Below are 21,513 nucleotides of genomic sequence, written 5' to 3' on the forward strand. Positions count from 1 at the left end.
TCAGCTGTCATTCAAAAAATAGGGGCAAGCATTGCGATCTATAATTATTGAATTCAATGTTGAGTTTAGAAGGTTGTAAGATGCCTAATCAAATGATGAGGTGCTCATTCTTGAGCTTATGATGAGGTTTATTGAAACAGTGTAGGAGACCAAGGACAGGAAGGTCAGAGTGGGAGAGGGCTGGAGAATTATGATGATAGGCTACTGGAAGGTTAGGGCTGAATGGAGAGATTACCCAATCTGTGTTTGGTCTCCCCAGTGTAGAGGACTTCAGTCTCCATAGTATAGAGGACACCACATCGTGAGCATCAGATACAGTATACTGAATTGAAAGAAGTACAAATAAATAGTTGTTTCACTTGGAATTTGAGGCTGGACAGTTCGCAAGGAGATAAAAGGGCAGTCATTGCAACTCTGTGCTTGCAAGGGAAGGTGGCATAGGAAGGGAAGGGAGCATTTGGGTTATAAAAGCAAAGTACTGCAGATGTTGGAGATCTGAAATAAAAACAGGAAGTGCTGAGTGCTGGAAAAACCCAGCAGGTCTGGCAGCATCTGTGAAGAAAGAAGCAGAGTTAACGTTTTGAGTCCAATATGATTCTTCTTGGGAACTGAGTTTGGATTGATTGAGGATGGACCAGGGCATCATGGAGAGAACAATCTCTTCAGAATAATAAAAGTGGAAGGGAAGGTGTGATGGTGGCATCACGGTGAAAGTGGCAGAAATGGAGGGGGATGACCCATTGAATGTGAAGGCTGGTGGGGTGGAAGGCGAGGGCAAGAGAAACCTTATCATTGTTTTAGAAGTGGGGTAAAGGATGGAGTAGACATGATTGAGGGCACTATCAGCCAGAGTGGAGGTGAATCCCTATGTGAGGAAAAACGTAGACATATTGAAAGACTGGTATGGAAGGTAACATTGTTAGGAACAGAAGCGATGGAGACTGAGAAACTAGGAAAATGGAATAGAGTCTTTGCAGGAAGTGGAGTAGGAGGAAGTGTAGTTGAGGTAGCTGTGGGAGTCAGTGGGCTTAAAGTGGATATTGATCGATAGCCTATCCCTAGAAATGAAGACAGAAAAATCAAGAAAGGGAAGGAAACTATATGAAGGTGAGGGAAAGTTTGATTTTGGATACAAAGTTGCAGTTTGGGATGGCAGCAGCTAACAGCACTAATATTGTCATCAACATATCGACAAAAGAGGTGAGGGAGGGGATCCGAGTAGGGCTGGAACAAAGAATGTCCCAATATCCCATCAATAGGCAAGCATAGCGAGGACAAAAATGGATTTCTATAACAACGTCTTTTATTTGGAGGAAGTGAATGGAGTCAAAAGAGAAGTTGTCCAATATGAGAACAAGTTCAGCCAGGTGGTTGGGGGAGAGGAGGGGGGTGGTGGGTGGGTGGTGTTGCGGAACGGTGGTTACAGTGAGAAGGGGTTCCTGGTTGAACCTTGTTCAATGAAGAAGTATATGGACTTCTGACCATGGTGAAAGGAGATGGGTACGGCCAGGAAAGTGGAAATGGTTAAAGTGTTGGAGAGCGTCAAAAGAGCTATTGATGCAAGTGGGAAGAGACTTCCAGCCTCACTGAAATTTTACAATGCCTTGCCCTGCTCCCTTTGAGCAAGCTGGCTGCTCACCTTCTTGGAACAGAAGTTGTTAAGTCAGATCCAGCTCTCTGATACACTTGGAATTTTTTGCCCATTTCATCCGTCTTGTGTACACAATCCCATCCATGTTAAAATACCCCCATTTTAATTCTCTGCCACACTCCCACTCTGACCTTGCTGTCCACTGCCTTTTACACTGTTCAAATGAAACTCAAAATAAGATTGAGAAGCAGCACTTTCAATCTTCTGGATTCAACACTGAGTTCAAAAAATTCAGATGACAGCCTTTCTCCCTTTTTTTTTTTGCTGCTGGTAAAGATTCTGCTGTTCCCAATTGCACCATCCTCTGATTCTTTACTTCTCCCATATAATTCTTTTTGCCTTGCACCATCATCCTTTTTGACATTTAATCTCTCTTGCCTTCCACCCTATGATGGACGTTCCCTTTTGTTCTTTCCTCCCTTCCCCCTTTCTCTGCCTTGGTATTTGCTTAAAATATGTGACATCTCTAAATTTTTCCAGTTTGATAAGAAGTTGACCTTAAGATGAGACCTTAACTCCATTCCTCTCTCCACTGATGCTGCTTAACCTGCTGAATATTTCCAGCATTTTCTGTTTTTATTTAAGAACCTAAATTGGGTGGAGGAGCAAAGGAATCTAGGGTACAGTTTCACAAATCATTAAAAAAGTAGTAACAGATTAACAAGGCCAAAAAAAGCACAAGCCAATGGGATTCACTTTTGGAGGAATATAATTGAAAAGCAGACACATTATAAATATAGGATAGTCACTAATAAATCCAATGGGGAATTCAGAAGCATCTTCTTTACCCAGAGAGTGATTAGAATGTGGAACACATTGTCACAGGAGCAGTTTAGGTGAATAGCACAAATACATTTAAGGAGAAGCTAGTTAAGTATATGAAGGAGAAAGGATAGAAGAATATGCTGATGGGGTTAGATGAAGCAGGATGGGAAGTGGTTCTTGGGGACCATAAAAACTGACATGGGCCAGCTAGGCTGAATGCCCTGTGTCTGTGTTATAAATTCTTTGTAATTCTTTGTAACCTCCATTGCTAACATTCAGGAGCTATGTACTTCATCCTGAGGCATGAGTTGTGTTCTCAGCTAGCTGACAGTGTAAAGAAAATATAGTTTTTTCCAATATTTCTGTGGGATACTGTGAAGCAGGCTTGTGGGGGCTGTGTGTATGTTGTGTGTATGTGTGACTAATTTAATTGGATTGAAGACAATCAGGCTATAAGGTTTAAATCATCAAAGGGTTAAGTGAAAAGTAGGCACATTTGAAGTGGAGATGAGTGAGCTAAGATGGGATACCAACAGATACAACATGAGTAGTAATTTGTATTAGGAGATAAATGAATAGTGAACTTTTAGCTATTTAGTTTCAAAGAAGAAAAAGTAAGTTTTACAACTGACAAAGATCATAAATATATAATGCAGAGTTATTACGTTTATTTTTCCTGAAATTGATGACCGTAAATACAACATGAAAGATCTTTAGATCCTGGGAAAGGTAACTTTCAAAAGAAAGGTAAGAACAATGGGTAAAGATGAAAGGGGAAAAATGCATTTAAGGAAAGATTGAAAGCTGTATGAGGTGTGTGACCATGTGATCTTGCAGAGTGTGCTGTGTGAGCACATTCCTGTCAAAAAAGCAGCTTCTAGCCACCCCGGAGTAGTCTCTGGTTGTTCCAGAAAGCAAGGTTTTGTTATAAGACTTCACTTCTATTGTCAAGTGAGAGGGAAAGAGAAGATTGTGAAATGCCTCCCTTATAGAAACAATGGGTGCCTTGTGGTAATATTACTGAATGTTTTATAGATTCAGAATCTATAGGGACTATTACCTGGAAAATGATGTTTACTTGTGAGTCTAGCTAAGTAGAAATCTTTTGGGAAATGTTATAAGACTAAATTTAACTGTGTAACTGTGATCTGTAAACTGTGTGTTTAATTTTTCTTTTCTTTTGGTTAATAAATGTTTTAATTTAGCATTTAAAATCATCAAAAATGATAGTGGAGTCTTTACTTCTGACATCAGTGCATACACCTCCTCGTAATAAAAATACAAATTGCAAATCATTGTGATAGCTAGGCCAAGTTTCCCTTTGGGATTTGATCAGCACAGCAATTATCTCCTGCCAGATCATAACAACAGATAATAAATTTATTGATCTGGCAGAAACTGTCTGATTTCCCTAGAAATTGTCTATTGGCCAGGAAAATAGGCAATATATCAACTTCTGAGCCTGGCAAGCACTGTCATGGTTCTTGAGAAGGTTTCCAGATCTCCCTTTTCTAGAGCTCCTTATGCATAACTCCAGGATATATTCAAATAAGATCTTTTGGCCCATATTCCCTAATAACTGGTTATCTGCAGGAGCGTCTGGGTCTCTTGTGGTGATGTTGTATGAGCTTGACTTCTGTTTTTTCTGTCAATCCTCCTCCCCCTCCTACAATATACATATCATAAAGAGAGGAATCCCCAATGGGAAACTCATACCACAGCTCTGATGGATATTGTATGGGATTTTCCCAAACAAAAAGTAGTCCTAAGAGAGATTACCAAATGAACCTAGGACCTTCAAAAGCAAAGTGCAAAGAAGTCCCCAAAACCTAAAATTAATAACTTCCTATCACTGCAATCAAATATCTGTAATTGACTATTTATAATTTAGCATAAGCTTTCATCAGCTGCTGCTCTGAGAGGCCCTTAACATTTTATATCAATAATTACTAAGGTTGCAAGTGATGGAATTTAGAATAACATGCCATTCAGCTCTAACCTTTTAATTTCAACGGTTGGGTCTGTCTTTCTTTCAACTTCACTTCTGGCAGAATCCAGAGGGTAATTTAAATGGTCCACAAGCCATTGGATCCAGGTTATGTCCCAACAATTGTCCCAATGATTGCTGGGTTACCCTATAAACCATTAGAACTTCAAGGGTATTGAAAATTGAGGGGAAATCCCAGTGGTCATATAATCTACCATCACCTTTGAAATATTGCTTCACTTCTCTTAATGAAGCTTAATTTAGCTGACTAAATGAGTGAAGACTTGGAGTTTGGTGAGAGAAGAGTTCTGTGAAGGGGAGAAGGAGTTGTTTGTTTCCTCTTTCTATTTTTCTCACCCCATAGAAATTGGTTCTTGCTCTACTACAGGAAAAGGGGCTAGCTGTTTGGTGAGTATCTGGTAGATGGGTAAGTTCTATTCCATCCCTAAGGTTTAAAATAGTACAAAATTTGGTGGCAATGTTAATAAAATAGAGAAGAAAGCAACATAAATAAGTGATTAATATAACTAAATAATTATTTAAAACACATTAAAGATGGCAGGACAGGTGATGTGTCAAGGCTGCAGCATATGGCAGCTCCTGGATAACATTGTGATTCAGGGCAAACACATCTAAAGTAAATGTATGTAGCTTGAAGAACTTTGGCTCAGAGTCATTGAGCTGGAGGCTGAGCTGCAGACTGTGTGACTCATCAGGGAGGGGGAAAGTTACCCGGATGCTTTATACTAGGAGGCAGTCACACCACTTGAAAGGAGTGTTTGGCCATTGGATGGTGAGGAGGGGGGAAGCAAAGGGGCAGGTATTGCACCTTCTGCGATTGCATGGGAAGGTGCCGTGGGAGGGGTTTGAGGTGTAGGGGGTGATGGAGGAGTGAACCAGGGTGGCTGGAGGGAATGGTCCCTATGGAATGCCGACAGAGGGGTGGAAGGGAAGATGTGTTTGGTGGTGGCATCATGCTGGAATTGACGGAAATGGCGGAGGATGATCCTTTGAATGCAGAGGCAGGTGGGGTGAAAAGCAAGGACAAGGGGGACCCTATCATGATTCTGGGAGGGAGAGGAAGGTGTGAGGTCAGGGGCACGGAAGATGGGTCAGACAGGGTTGAGGGCCCTTTCAACCACTGTGGGCAGGAAATCTCGGTTAAGGAAGAAGGAAGACATGTCAGAAGTGCTGATTTGGAAAGTGGCATCATCGGAACAGATGCGATGGAGGCAAAAGAACTTAGAGAATGTGATGGAGTCCTTACAGGAAGCAGTGGGTGAGGAGTTGTAGTTGAGGTAGCTGTGGGAGTTGGTAGGCTTGTAATGAATATTGGTGGACAGCCTATCAACAGAAATGGAGACAGGGAGGTCGAGGAAGGGAAGGGAAGTGTCAGCCATGTGAAAGTGATGGAGGGGTGGAAATTGGAAGCAAAATTAATAAATTTTTCCAGGTCCAGATGAGAGCATGAAGCAGCACCGAAACATTCATCGATGTACCAGAGAAAGAGTTGTGGGAGGGGGCCTGAGTAGGACTGGAACAAGGAATGTTCCACATATCCCATAAAGAGACAGGCATAACTGGGGTCCATGCGGGTACCCATAGCCACACCCTTTTATTTGGAGGAAATGAGAGGAGTTTAAGGAGAAATTGTTCAGTGAGAGAACAAGTTCAGCCAGACGGAGGAGAGTAGTGGTGGATGGGGATTGTTCAGGCCTCTGTTCAAGAAAGAAGCAGAGAGCCCTCACACCATCCTGGTGGGGGATGGGGGTGTAGAGAGATTGGACGTCCATGGTGAAGGGGAGGTGGTCGGGGCCAGGAAACCGGAAATTGTTGATATGATGTAGGGCATCAGAGGAATTGCAGATGTAGGTGGGAAGAGACGGGACAAGGGGAGAGAGAATGTAGTCAAGATAGGAAGAAATGAGTTCTGTGAGGCAGGAACAGGCTGACTTGATCAGTCTACCGGGACAGTCCTGTTTGTGGATTTTGGGGAGGAGATAAAAGTGGGCTGTCCAGTGTTGGGAGACCATGAGGTTGAAAGCTGTGGAGGGAAGATCTCCAGAGGAGGTGAGGTCAGTGACAGTCCTGGAAGCAATGGCGAGTATGAGAGCATCGTGGATAGCACATTTAGAGAGGTGGTCACACCGCAGCCGAAGGGACTTGAGGAAGGAAGAGAATAGGTGACCACCAGGCAGTCCAAGAGAAACAGGCAGGTAGTTCAGGAGTCCCCTGGGGTCCCGCCTGCAAATCGGTATTCCATTTTGGAGGCTGATGAGGGCAGAGGTTCCTCCAGGGAGTGCAGACAGATCCAAGTTTCTGGCACCACAAGCAGCCTGTCTGTACAGGAGGGGAGAAAGAGAGGAAGAGCAATAATAATAGGGGATTCTATAGTCAGGGGAATAGATAGCTGCCACTGTGGCCATCAATGTGATTCAGGATGGTGTGTTGCCTCCCTGGGATGTCACGGAAAGGCTGCAAGGCATCCTGAAGGGGGAGGGTAATAAGACAGAGGTCATGGTATATGTTGGTACCAATGACATAGGTAGAAAGAGGGATGAGGTCTTGCATCAAGAATTCAGTGAGTTAGGTGGTAGACTGAAAAGCAGGACCTCTCGGGTTATAATCTCTGGATTACTCCCATGCTAGCGAGCTCAGAAATAGGAGAATAGCGCAGATGAACACGTGGCTTAAGAGTTGGTGCAGGAGGGAAGGTTTTAGATTCCTGGATCACTGGGACCGTTTCTGGGGAAGGTGGGACCTGTACAAGTGGGACAGTCTACATCTGAACCAGAGTGGGACTAACACCCTTGCGGGCGGGTTTGCTAGTGCTGTTGGGAGGAGTTTAAACTAATTCGGCAGGGGGAGGGGACACAGAACGTTAGCAGAATAGGGACACATCATAATACAGTAAAACAATCAAGCCAGATGAAGTACAGCTGCAATAAGTTTCAAGGGTGTAAGGCAAGGCTGGATGGCCTCTACTTTAATGCCAGGAGTATTACAGTTAAAACGGATGAGTTAAGGGTGAGGATTGACACGTGGAATTGTGATATAGTAGCCATCACTGAGATGTGGTTGAGGGAGGGGCAGAATTGGCAGCTCAACATTCCGGGATATAGAATATTCAGGCGAGGGGGGTAAAAGAGAAGGAGGCATTGCATTATTAGTAAAGGAGTCAGTTACTGCAGTAAAGAGAGATGATATCTTGGAGGGGTCATCGAATTAAGCTTTGTGGGTAGAGCTTAGGAATAAAAAAGGGGCAGCCACATTGTTAGGTGTTTATTATAGACCCCAGATAGTCAGCGGGAAATTGAGGAGCAAATATGTGCATAATTTGTGGAGGTGTGTAAAAAGAATAACAATAGGGTATTTATATTAGGTGATTTCAACTTTCCCAACCTTAATTGGGATAGACATGGTGTTAAGGGCGTGGATGGAGTGGATTTCTTGAAATGTGTACAAGAGAACTTTTTAGGTCAATATGTAGAGGGTCCAACAAGGGACGGCGCAGTGCTAGAGCTAATTCTGGGGAATGAAGCCCGACAGGTGGCTGAAGTGGTGGTGGGGGAGCATTTTAGTGGTAGCGACTAAAACATGGTACAATTTAAGCTTGTTATGGACAAAGAAGTAAACAAGTTGCAAAAAAATGTTTTGGATTCGGCAGATTTTAGTAAAAAAGTCAGGATCTGGCCAAGGTAGACTGGGAACAGCTACTTATTGGAAAATCTACAGAGGAGCAGTGGGGGGGGGCATTCAAAAAGGAAGTGGGGAGGGTACAGGCTCAACATGTTCCCTCTAGGGTGATAGGAAGGAGAAACAAGTCCAGAAAACCATGGATGACCAGAGATATTCAGGTTACGATGAGAAGGGTAAGAGAGACTTTCAGCAGGTACAAGGGAAGCAAATCAGCGGAGGCATTGGAGGAGTACAGAAAGTGCAGGGTGGAGAGCAAAGAGGGGATATGAGAAAGCTCTGGCTGGTATAACTAGGGAAAATCCCAAGATATTCTCTAAGTATATCAATGGGAAGAGGATAACCAGGGAAAGAGTAGGGCCCATTAGGGACCAAGGGGGCAATCTATGGGTAGAGCCAGAGGACATCAAGAGAGTGTCGAACGAATACTTCACATCCGTCTTCACCCAAGAGAATGAGGTTGAAAGTATTGAAGTCAGGGAGAGAGGCTGTGAGGTTCTTGTGCAAATTGATATAGGGAGTGACAAGGTATCGGAGGTGTTGGCAGGCTTAAAAGTGGACAAATCTCCAGTTCAGGATGATTTGTGTCCCAGGCTGCTGAGGGAGGCAAGGGACGAGATCGCAGGGGCTCTGACCCAAATTTTTAATTCCTGTCTGGCCACGGGTGAGGTGCCAGAGGACTGGAGAACAGCTAATGTGGTTCCGCTATTTAAGAAGGGTTGTAGAGATAAACCAGGGAACTACAGGCCAGTGAAACTAACGTCAGTGGTAGGGAAACTATTGGAAAAAATTCTGAAGGAGAGAACCTATCTCCACTTGGAGAGGCAAGGTTTGATCAGTGATAGTCAGCATGGTTTTGACAGAGGGAGGTCATGCCTAACAAATTTGAGTGAATTTTTTGAGGAGGTGACCAGGTGTGTAGATGAGGGTAGTGCAGTTGATGTAGTTGATATGAATTTCAGCAAAGCCTTTGACAATGTCCCACGTGGGAGACTTATAAAGAAGGCAAATGCACATGGGATACAGGGAAATTTGATAAGGTGGATTCAAAATTGGCTTAGTTATAGGAGACAGAGGGTGATGACAAAAGGATGCTTTAGTGACTGGAAGCCAGTGTCCAGGGATCTATGCTGGGTCCCTTATTATTCGTCATTTATATAAACGACATAGGTGACTGGTAGGATTAGTAAGTTTGCGGATGACACAAAGATTGGCCGGGTGGTTAACAGTGAGGTTGAGTATCTTGGGCTACAGGAAGATATAGACGGGATGGTCAAATGGGCAGATAAGTGTCAGATGGAATTTAAACCTGAAGAGTGTGAGGTGATACACTTTGGAAGGAGTAATTTGACAAGGAAATATTCAATGAACGGCATGACGCTAGGAAGTTCTGAGAAACAAAGAGACCTTGGCGTGTGTGTCCATAGATCTCTGAAGGCGGACAGGCATGTTAGTGGGGTGGTGAGAAAAGCATATGGGACACTTGCCTTTATCAATCGAGGCATAGATTACAAAAGTAGGGAGGTCATGTTGGAGTTGTATAGAACCTGGTGAGGCCACAGCTGGAGTACTGTGTGCAGTTCTGGTCGCCACATTATAGGAAGGATGTGATTGCACTGGAGGGGCCACAGAGAAGATTCACCAGGATGTTGCCTGGGATAAAATATTTAAGTTATGAAGAGAGGTTGGATAGACTTGGGTTGTTTTAGTTGGAGCAGAGAAGACTGAGGGGCGACCTGATCGAGGTGTACAATATTATGAGGGGCATGGACAGGTGAATAAGGAGCAGCTGTTCCCCATAGTTGAAGGGTCAGTCACAAGGGGACATAAGTTCAAGGTGAGGGGCAGGAGGTTTAGGGGGGATGTGAGGAAAAACATTTTTACCCAGAGGGTGGTGACGGTCTGGAATGCGCTGCCTGGGAGGGTGGTGGAGGTGGGTTGCCTCACATCCTTTAAAAAGTACCTGAATGAGCACATGGCACATCATAACATTCAAGGCTATGGGCCAAGTGCTGGTAAATGGGCTTAGGTAGGTAGGTCATGTGTTTCTCACATGTCGGTGCAGATTCGATGGGCCGAAGCGCCTCTTCTGCACTGTGTGATTCTGTGATTCTGTGACAGAGTATGAAAGAAGGGATAATGGGAGCTTGCCAGAAAGGTACAGCAACCATCATGAGGGATTTTAATCTACATATAGACTGGAAAAATCAGGTGGGCAAAGGTAGTGTGGATGAGGAGTTCATAGAATGTTTTTGGGATAGTTTCTTAGAACAGCACATTCTGGAGCTTTACTAGACCTGGTATTAAGCAACAAGATATGATCAATTCATAACCTCCTAGTGAAGGCATGCCTAGGTAGCCGTGATCATAATATGATTGAACTTTACATTCATTTTGTGGGAGAAAAGAGTGCATCCAAGACTGGTATTTTAAACTTAAATAAGGGCAATTATGCAGGCTTTAAAGCAGAGCTAGCTAAAGTGAACTGGCAAATGAGGTTAAGGGATAGGTCAATACAACTTCAGAGGCAGACATTTAATGGGATATTTCAGAATGCTCGGAGTATATGCATTCCAATGAGAAAGAAAAATTCAAGGGGCGAGCCCACCATCCGTGGTTAACAAAAATTTAAAGGCAGTATCAAACTTAAAGAAAAAGCACATAATTACACAAAGATGTGTGGCTGGTCAGAAGATTGGAAAGAATATACAGAACAGCAAAGAAAGACAAAAAGATTAATATTGAGGGAAAAATTATAGTATGCAAGAAAGCTAGCTAGTAACATAAAGTTGGATAGTAAGAGTTTCTATAGATATTTAAATAAGAAAAGAGTTAATAAAGTGAGCATTGGTCCTATCGAAAGTGCACCTGGGAATCAATAATGGAAAGGAGGGAAATGGCAGATGAACTAAATTGGTATTTTGCTTCGGTCTTCATTATGGAGGACACAAGTAACATCCCAGAAATAGCTGTAAATCAAGAAATGGATGGGAGGGAGGAACTCGGGAAATTTCAATCACCAGGGTAGTGGTATTGAGCAAATTAGACCATAAGACATAGGAGCAGAAATTAGGCTATTCGGCCCATTGAGTCTGCTCCGCCATTCAAACACGGCTGATAAGTCTCTCAACCCCATTCTCCCGTCTTCTCCCCGTAACCTTTGATCACCTTACCAATTAAGAACCTATCTATCTCAGTTTTAAAAACACTCAATGACCTGGCCTCCACAGCCTTCTGTGGCAATGAATTCCATAGATTCACCACTCTCTGGCTAAAGAAGTTTCTCCTCATCTCTGTTCTAAAAGGTCTTCCCTTTACTCTGAGGCTGTGCCCTCGGGTCCTCCTCTCTCCTACTAATGGAAACATCTTCCCCACATCCACTCTATCCAGGCCTTTCAGTATTATGTAAGTTTCAATCAGACCCACCCTCATCCTTCTAAACTCCATTGAGGATAGACCCAGAGTCCTCGTATGTTAAGCCTTTCATTCCTGGGATCGTTCTCGTGAACCTCCTCTGGACCCTCTCCAGGGCCAGCACATCCTTCCTGAGATAGAGGGCCCAAAATTGCTCACAATATTCTAAATGTGTCTGACCAGAGCCTTATAAAGCCTCAGCAGCACATCCCTGCTTTTATATTTTAGTCCTCTCGAAATAAATACCAACATTGCATTTGCCTTCCTAACTGTCGAGTCAACCTGCAAGTTAACCTTAAGAGAATCCTGGACTAGGACTTCCACGTCCCTTTGCACTCCAGATTTCTGTATTATCTCCCCATTTAGAAAATAGTCTATGCCTCTATTCTTCCTACCAAAGTGCATGACCTCACACTTGCCCACGTTGTATTCCATCTGTCACTTCTTTGCCCATTCTCCTAACCTGTCCAAATCCTTCTGCGGCCTCCCCGCCTCCTCAATACTACCTGTCCTTCCACCTATCTTTGTATCATCTGCAAACTTAGCCAGGATGCCCTCAGTTCCTTCATCTAGATCATTAATGTACAAAGTGAAAAGTTGTGGTCCCAACACTGACACCTGCAGAACTCCACTAGTCACCGGCTGCCGTCCTGAGAAGGACCCCCTTATCCCCACTCTCTGCCTCCTGCCAGACAGTCAATCTTCCATCCATGCTAGTACCTTGCCTCTAACACCATGGGCTCTTATCTTACTGAGCAGCCTCCTGTGCGGCACCTTGTCAAAGCCCTTGGAAGTCCAAGTAGATAACATCCACTGGCTCTCCTTTGTCTAACCTACTCATTACCTCCTCAAAGAATTCTAACAGATTTGTCAGGCATGACCTCCCCTTGATGAAACCATGCTGACTTTGCCCGATTTTACCATGCACTTCCAAGTATTCTGAAATCTCATCCTTAATAATGGACTCTAAAATCTTACCAACGACCGAGGTCAGGCTAATCGGCCTGTAATTTCCAGTCTTTTGCCTCACTCCCTTCTTAAACAGGGGGTTACATTAGTGATTTTCCAGTCCTCTGGGACCCTCCCTGACTCCAGTGATTCCTGAAAGATCACCACTAACGCCTCCACTATCTCTTCAGCTCTCTCCTTCAGAACTCTGGGATGTAATCCATCTTGTCCAGGTGACTTATCCACCTTCAGACCTTTCAGTTTTCCTAGCACCTTCTCCTTGATAATGGCCACCATACTCATCTCTGCCCCCCGAACTTTGGGGATGTTACTCGTGTCTTCCACCATGAAGACTGACACAAAGTACCTATTCAGTTCCTCCGCCATTTCTTTGTTCCCCACTACTACTTCTCCAGCGTCATTTTCCAGCGGCCCAATGTCCACTTTTGCCTCTCTCTTACCCTTTAAGTAGCTAAAAAACTCTTGCATCTTCTTTTATATTACTGGCTAGATTACCCTCATATTTAATCTTCTCCCTCCTTATTTCTTTTTTAGTTGTCCTCTGTTGGTCTTTGTAGGCTTGCCAATCCCCTGGTTTCCCACTGTTCTTCGCTGCATTGTATGCTTTCTCTTTAGCTTTTTTGCTGTCCCTGACTTCCCTTGTCAGCCATGGTTGCCTTGTCCTCCCTTTAGTATGCTTCATCTACCTAGGGATGAATTTTTCCTGTGTCTCCCAAATTACTTCCAGAAACTCCTGCCATTGCTGTTCCACTGTCTTTCCTGCTAGGCTCATCTCCCAGTCAATTCTGGCCAGCTCCTCCCTCATGCCTCTGTAGTTGCCTTTATTCAACTGTAATACCGTTACATCTGATTCCAGCTTTTTCCTCTCAAATTGCAGGGTAAATTCTATCATATTATGATCACTTCCTCCTACGGCTTCCTTCACCTTAAGCTCCCTTATCAAATCTGTCTCATTACACATCACTAAATCTAGAATTGCCTGTTCCCTAGTGGGCTCCACCACAAGCTGCTCCAAAAAGCCATCTCGTAGACATTCCACAAATTCCTTTTCTTGGGATCCACTACCAACCTGATTTTCCCAATCTACCTGCATATTGAAATCCCCCAATGATCACTGTAACCTTGCCTTTCTTACACACCTTTTCTATCTCCTGGTGTATCTTGTGCCCCACATCCTGACTACTGTTCGGAGGCCTGTACATAACTCCCATTATGGTTTTTCTACCTTTGCGGTTCCTCAACTCTACCCACACAGATTCTACATCATCTGACCCTACATCATTTCTTGCTATCGATTTAATTTCATTTCTACTAACAAAGCAACTCCACCCCTTTTGCCAACCTGCCTATCTTTTCGATAGGTTGTATATCCTTGGATATTTAGCTCCCAGTCCTGATCCCCTTGCAGCCATGTCTCCGTGATGCCCACCACATCATACCTGCCAATTTCAATCTGCGCCACAAGCTCATTTACCTTATTTCATATACTGCGTGCATTCAGATACAACACCTTCAGTCCTATATTTCCCGTCCCCTTTCTCATTGTCGTCCCTTTATCTGATGTGCTTGAAGTTAAATTCCTAGCCCTTTCCAAACACTCTGTCCTATTTTGTGTTCTGGAGACTTTAATAGCCTCTCCTGGGCTCTCAATTCTTTTCAGTTTTTTTCATAATTTTCCATGAAGTTGAATCCACCCACCCCCCACCCCACCACCACCCCCCCCAACACACACACACACACACACACACACACACACACACACGCTAACCTGCTGCTTTTTTCCCATTAGTCATACTTCTTGGAATTTTACCCTTCCCTCCTCCCCCACTTTCTAGATTAAAGTCCTGCTGACAACCCTATTTACCCTTTTCGCTAGAACGTTGGTCCCAGATTGGTTCAGGTGGAGACTACGTTGGGGCTGTGGGCTGACAAACCCTCAGGTCTGGATCGACATCACCCTAAGGTCTTGAAAGAAGTGGCTCATGAGAAAGATGATGCACTAGTTTTAATTTTCCAAAATTCCCTAGATTTGGGGGAGGTTCCGTTAGATTGTAAAATAGAAAATATATCTCCTTTATTTAAAAAGGGAGGGAGACAGAAAGTTTGAAATTTTTGGCCAGTTAGCCTAACATCTGTCATAGGGAAAATGTTAGAAGCTATTATTAAAGATGTTATAGCAGGGCACTTAGCAAAATTCAAGGCAATCATGCAGAGTAAATATAGTTTTGTAAATGGGAAATCATATTTAACCAATTTATTGGAGTTCTTTGAAAGAGTCACACGTGTTGTGGATAAAGGGGAACCGGGAGATGTACTGTTCTTAGATTTCCAGAATGCATTTGATAAGGTGCCACATGAAAGGTTATTTCAGAAAGTAAAAGCTCATGATGTAGGGGGTAACATATTGGCATGGATAGAAGATTGGCTAGCTAATAGGAAGAAGAAAGTTGGCATAAATGGATCTTTTTCTGGTTGGCAGGGTGTGACGAGTGGTGTACCACAGGGATCAGTGCTGGGGCATCAACTTTTTATAATTTATATAAATGACTTGGATGAAGGGATCGAAGGAATGGTGGTAAATTTGCTGACTAGACAAAGATAGGTAAGAAAGTAAATAGTGAAGAGGACATAAGGAGGCTACAAAGTGAAATAGATTGGTTGTGAGTGGACAAAGATCTGGCGAATGGAATATAATGTGGGCAAATGTGAAATTGCTCATTTTGGCAGCAAGAGTAAAGAAGATTATTATCTAAATGGTGTGAGATTGCAGAGCTCTGAGATTCAGAGGGATCAGGGTGTCCTAATACATGAATCACAGAAGGTTAGTATGCAGGTACAGCAGGTAATTAGGAAAGCTAATAGAATGTTATAATTTATTGTGAGGGGAATTGATTATAAAGGTAGCGAGGTTATGCTTCAGTTGTACAGGGCATTCGTGATACCACATCTAGAGTATTCTGTATAGTATTGGTCTCCTTATTTAAAGAAAGATGTAAATGCGTTGGAAGCAGTTCAAAGGTTTACTAGGCTAATACCAGGAATGGGCGGGTTGTCTTGTGAGGAAAGGCTGGACAGGTTAGGCTTGTATCCACTGGAATTTAGAAGAGTAAAAGGCGACTTGATTGAAACCTTTAAGATCCTGAGGGTCTTGACAGGGTGGATGTGGAGAGGATGTTTCCTCTTGTGGGAGAACCTGGAACTAGGGGTCACTGTTTAAAAATAAGGAGTCACTCATTTAAGACAGAGATGAGGCAAATTTTTTCTCTCTCAGAGGTGAGTCTTTGGAACTCGCTCCCTGAACAGGTGGTGAAAGCAGAGTCTTTGAATATTTTTCAGGCAGAAGTGGATAGATTCTTGATTAACAAGGGGGTGAAAGTTTATTGGGGATAGGCAGGAATGTGGGGTTGAAGTTACAATTAGATCAGCCATGATCTTATTGAATGGCGGAGCAAGCTCGAGGGACCGAGTGGCCTACTCCTGCTCCCAATTCGGATGTTAACAATCTGTGAAACAAAGCTTAATAACCAAAACATGTAAAGGAAGTGGCTCTGGATTTGGCTGCTGGAACCGTGCTCCATTTTTAGATTAGGGTTAGGAGGGATTGCCTTTAGGCTTAGAGTTTACAGGAAGCTGCAACTAACAGGAACCATGTCCACAGTTTCACTTTGTTAAACAAGTAAGTACAATTCATAAGGAATTTACTATTTTTTTCTGCTGGGATCGTTTTATATCCCCCTGCTCTCCCTTGTGTCATGTTTGAGTCTGTGCAACGAATGAGTGTCAATTTAAGTTGGGGGCTGTTTCCTGCTCTCAGAATACAGCTCATTAACTCCCGAGTTCATATCAGGATGATGATCCTGCAAGGGGCCGGGGATTCTTCAATCTGCCGCTTCCTTCCTTCACTTCAGCACGACTGTGAATGAGCAAAGCCGGAGTTTCTTCTGGGATTTACCTTTCGCACAGTAATTGTTCAGGTCAGTGCTATTTCAGGATTCTCTGTTTGCCCATTCACATTTCTGAAAGAAAGGGCATCTGTGCAAGATACAGACGATAAAAAGAATTATTTTTGATGCGGTGATGTTCCGCACGTTGTACCAACCCGATCATTAATTCATGTTTTTCCCCATTAGAAATGTCCTTTTTTCTGGCCGTATTGGTGCTGCCGTTCGTCATTGGCTGTGTTTCCTCTCAGAAGTTGAATTGTACTTTCTACCTCAGCAGTAAGTAGTTTAAACACACGCCCGTTTTCTGGACAAACGATGGCTTCTCAGACGGAAGAGATTTTTTCAAATCTACATTCCCCCTACAATATACACTTTAAATGCGTTACTGTTACAATTATAGGCATGAATTAATTGCAAAGCAGTGCTAGTAAGAAAAATTACGACTAAAGACTTTAAAATCTTAAGCAGTTTTTAAACTTGGAAATGAAGGGTACCAGTGAAACTTGTCCGAACTGGTCTTGTAGAACTCCAATATTACTGGTACCGGTATTACTGATTTTTATTGGGATTTGACAATTTTGAACTGATTTTTCCTTCTGACATGACATCATAAAAACGGATAGCTTTTAAAAAGTCCCCTCGATTCATGTGTATAATGAGTGAGGAACAAGTAATCTCCTGTGAAAAGGAAAAGTAATTTCCTGTGAAAGAATCAGATACTCTGAAATCTCACATTGTTTTGATATTCAGGGAGGCCTTGCGTCATTTCGGCCCAACTCTTAATAAAAGCGTTAAAATATATAAAATACATGAAAATAATAATCGTACACCAAACATCACACTGTTAGAGATAATTATTTAAAACAGCAACCATTGACCTGGGCGCGTTTAATTTCTAGTTTATTAGTGCTGTAGCTGTAACTATTTGGTTTGAGCTATCTAGAACCGTTGTCAAGCGAGGCACCAACCAATTTAGCTGCTAATGCTACAATCATAATCTGGACCTGAGACTACCTCTAAAGTTTGCATTTATTTAATCCCTTTAATGTAGAAAAAATGTCCATAGCTGCTTCATAGAAGCATAATGAGGCATAATTGCAACATAACTGGATATACACTGCTTAAAAAAACCTGTATTTTTTGCAAAAGATTAGCCAGCCTTGACTGACAAACTGGCCTTGTGGCTTGGTGACGTCGCCTGAACCTCTAATGGATTTCCACTTTGTATTTCATTTTCAACGGCCCAAGGGCACAGTTGTAATGTTACTTCAGTGTTGCTGTATAGTAGTTTCTGCATTGCCATGACAGTAAGTTGTAGCATGTCACTGAAATGCAGCAGGGTCTCTCCATGAGGCCAACTCCCAAGATGTTTACCTTCAGTGTGTTATCAGGGTTCATCCAAGTTGAACTTTCCTGTATGTTAGTGTGCCGGAAATAGCAAAAATATTCACCCACACTGCATCTAGTTTCCTTCTTTTGATTCTTTGTAACAAAGCAAACATATCTTTACCAATGCTGTGATGATTTTAGCTTCTTAAACTGACTATGCAAATACTCCAAATAGGATGCAGGAATGGGAGTACGTGAAATGGAAGGATTATTGATTGTGGGAATGCTTTGTGTTGGGAGGGTGCCCAGTGATTTCAGCATTGGTAGGCCATATGGTTTCAGAGACTCAGGTTTGTTGAATTGTACCTGTATGAACCTATTGCAAGCGTTTGTGATAATTGAGTGAATGGTTGCAAACACCCTGGTCAAATCAGGCTCCTCTTGCTATCCCTGCTCCTCCTCCTTTGAAGATGCAGCCCAAACCTTTCTCTTCCTACTGTTCCAGTTCCCTCTGCTTTGCAATGATGTACAAGGTACAGCAAACCACTATCCTTTGAGACACCCTTACTAAAGGGTGCTCCAGATCCACGCAGGCACCTGAATCACATCTTCAGCAACCCAATGGCTTCCCCTATTACTGCTTTTGTGCTCATGTGACTCTGATTGCACCTTTCCCCTTCATTGGTTATAGGGTTTCTCACAGGTGTCATCAGTCACATCCTTAGAGGGCAGCCCTTGTTTCCAAAGAGTCATCAGTTGACTGAAAGTGTGAAGATCTGTAGGAGACGTGGCTGGAGCAGAATGAAAGAATCACGTTCACTTCCAATATATCTTTCACAGACATGCATGAATACCTAGAGGCCGCACACCAGCTGAACATTGATGGAGTTGATTCCTTTCGATTGAGGAAAACGCCTGGATGTTCTGCAGGCACCTTGATTGCCACATATTTGCAGCCTATGACGCCCTGGACCTGTGGAAATTCAGCCATTGCAGCAAATCTGAGTGCCCTCGCACTCTGATTGGCGTCATCAGTTGCAAAGTGGTCATAAATGGTGGCTCTGGCAAACATGGCATCAGTAAGCTAGGAGATCGTGAAACCCTATGGATATCAGCAGCAGATCCTTGGATGAGCCGGAGGTGAAGAAATTCAGAGCATGGTGCTCATTCATGTCCATTGGCAATACATGTCTACCTGGTCCGCTTGGAAAGATGTCTTGTCCCAAGAGGCTGCAGGTGTGAGCAGTGACGTGCTGTGAAAGTTTGAGCCCCCTGAGGCGCTGTTGCATTGTCATATGGAGAAAGCTGATTCTCTGTCCATATCCCCTGTGTTGGGGGTATCGTATCCACCGAGCTGGAGGCCTGTGTCCAATCCCCTCTGTCCTGTGGAGAGGTAGTTGGCTGTGGAGAAGTGAGCTGGCGTTGCTCCTGCTACTCCCCTTATTCCTCGGCAGAGATCCAAGGTAGAACTACACAAGCTGCTCGCATGCTGCTGACAAGGCTGACAGCAGGGGAGTGCAGAACAACAGGAAAAAAATGTCCCCAGTAGCAGAAGTGATCTCTCAGGATAAGCCCTGTGAGCAAAAGTCTTCCACTTAGGCAAGGGAGTAGCTGTCATAGTTCAGTATTTAAAGGTATTACAGTCTTTCAATTTCACAGCCCTGTCAGTCCGGCTGTGCTCTCACCTTGTTGACCCTGGCGAGTTTCAGACCGCTCACGAAATTCACGCACTGGCAGTTAAATCCAGAATATAAGGTTAAATCTTTATCATTTGCCACTTTGCATATTATAATCATGACCCGCCAGCCCCACAGAGGCTCCCCGTGTATCTCCAAGTGTGCATTAGATAAATGTAAATGCATTTACGTCAGAATTTTCCAGCCCCTCATGCGGCAGGATCTTCCTGTTCCAGCTGATGTGAATGGAGATTTCAGTGGCTCGCCAGCCCTACTGCAGGGTTGATGTTTAAACCCCGCACACACTGAGAACCATCTTCTGCACTGTAGGTTAAAATTCCCTTCATGCCCATGTAAACAAAGCCAAGGATTTTGTGTGCTTTTTTAGCAGTCTTTTCAACTTGTCCTGCTACCTTCAAAGACTTGTGCACGTACACTCTGCAGTCTCTCTGGGAAGAATTTTACATCCCGCAGATGGGCGCATGCCTGACCTGATCGGGTATAAAATAGCGCGTGATGATGTCAGGCGATCGTCCCGATGTCACCGCGCACTCGTGCAATATTTTGGTCAGTGGGCGCGAGTGGGTGTCAGAGCCGTGCCCGCCATCAATTAACAGGCCACTTAAGGCCATTAAAAAGCCAATTGATGGCGATTTTTCATTGACCGTGCAATTTCTGCTCTTTGCAAGGGCAAAACAGGCAGACGGGCTGCCAACAATTTCAAAAACCTCATCCATGCATGGTCAGCAGCAATGCCAGTGTGAGTAGTGAGCAGTTTGGTAGATAGTTTGCTACTGATGACTTATTGGTACTAGGCTGTTTCATCTCTGTTTGGGTCTTCATTCTTAGCATTTTCAGGCTTCATTTCAGGACTCCTTGGTGCCTCCCAAGGCCTCTGGGGGATTTAGACAATGTGGACCCTTCCAGGTACCAGACTGCCTTCTGTTACCATGGTAATGGAAATTATGGTCTCTGCTGGCGGCACCTCCTCTGAGGAGGAAGAGAGGGGCAGAAGGGAGAGGAGGCCAGGTGTCACAATACAGTTTCCAAGGGAGGCACCTGTGGGAGGAGAGGCGCAGGCACAAGGTGTCCAGGGCCACCAGGTAGTCCAAGGTGGAAGGGGCCGCAGAAGATGTCACTATCCTGCTGCCAGGGTTTACAGGCGGTGATGCAGCTACCTCAATATGCCTGAGGTGCAATGCTGAAGGAGGCTCCTCCTCTCTAGGGGGACTGTGACCTCCATTAGTCCGATGATTGGGCCTGAGATAGCTCCAATTGTGTGGGTAGACACCCCATGCCAGTGGCTCTGAAGGTCACAGTGGCCCTCAACTTCTATGCCTCCAGCTCTTTCCATGGGTCAGTGGGGGATCTTTGTGGAGTCTCCCAATTAGCTGTCCAAAGTTGCATCCAGCTGATGACAGAAGCTCTATTCAGGCAGGTTCTGACCTTCATTCTTTACCATATGGACAAGGCCAGCCAGGCTGAGTGAGCCAGAGGGTTTGCAGCACCGGGTCGGTTCCCCCACGTCCAGGGTGCAATCGACTGCACACATGTGGCCTTCACGGCGCCAGTGGGTCAGCCAAGTGCCTTCGTCAACTGAAAGGGTTTCCACTCCTTGAACATGCAGATAGTGTGTGATCACAGGATGCAGATTCTGCATCTGCAAGGTAACCAGGCAGCTTCCACGATGCTTACATCCTCAGACACTCCCACGTGCTAAGGCTCTTCAGTGCTCCAGCCCAAATGGATGGATGACTGCTGGGTGACAAGGGCTATCCCTTGAAATGGTGGCTCATGACACCTCTCCGCCATTTAAGAGCAGAGGCAGTGCAGGACTCATGCCTCTGCAAGGATGCTGATAGAGAAGACTAAAGGTCTTCTCAAGATTTGTTTCCAATGCCTGGACCATTCAGGGGGTGCACTACAATACCCCCCAGAGCGGGTGTCACTGATACTGTTTACATGTTGTGCTCTCCACAATCTGGCACTGGCAAGAGGGTCCCACTGGAGGAAGAGGATCTTGACACAGCTGAACAGGCCACAGATGATGAATCCAGTAATGAGTCAGAAGAGGAGCACAAT

General features: G+C 44.1%; 1 protein-coding gene across 2 annotated transcripts in view; it reads left to right on the plus strand.

Moving 5' to 3' along the window:
• The first annotated feature begins 16,091 nt into the window (after positions 1-16,091).
• Positions 16,092-21,513, plus strand: part of LOC121276571 — a 54,296-nt gene continuing 48,874 nt past the window's right edge. The window contains exons 1-2 of one of the 2 annotated variants that reach the window (XM_041185140.1): positions 16,092-16,158; positions 16,613-16,702. In XM_041185140.1, the coding sequence (XP_041041074.1) occupies positions 16,615-16,702 (88 nt within the window). In that variant the 5' untranslated portion in view covers positions 16,092-16,158; positions 16,613-16,614. Of the gene's footprint in view, positions 16,457-16,612; positions 16,703-21,513 lie in introns of both variants that reach the window. The other variant, XM_041185139.1, reaches the window with a different exon arrangement.

The sequence above is a fragment of the Carcharodon carcharias genome, chromosome 3 (assembly GCF_017639515.1).
Source record: "Carcharodon carcharias isolate sCarCar2 chromosome 3, sCarCar2.pri, whole genome shotgun sequence".
Lineage (NCBI taxonomy): Eukaryota > Metazoa > Chordata > Chondrichthyes > Lamniformes > Lamnidae > Carcharodon > Carcharodon carcharias.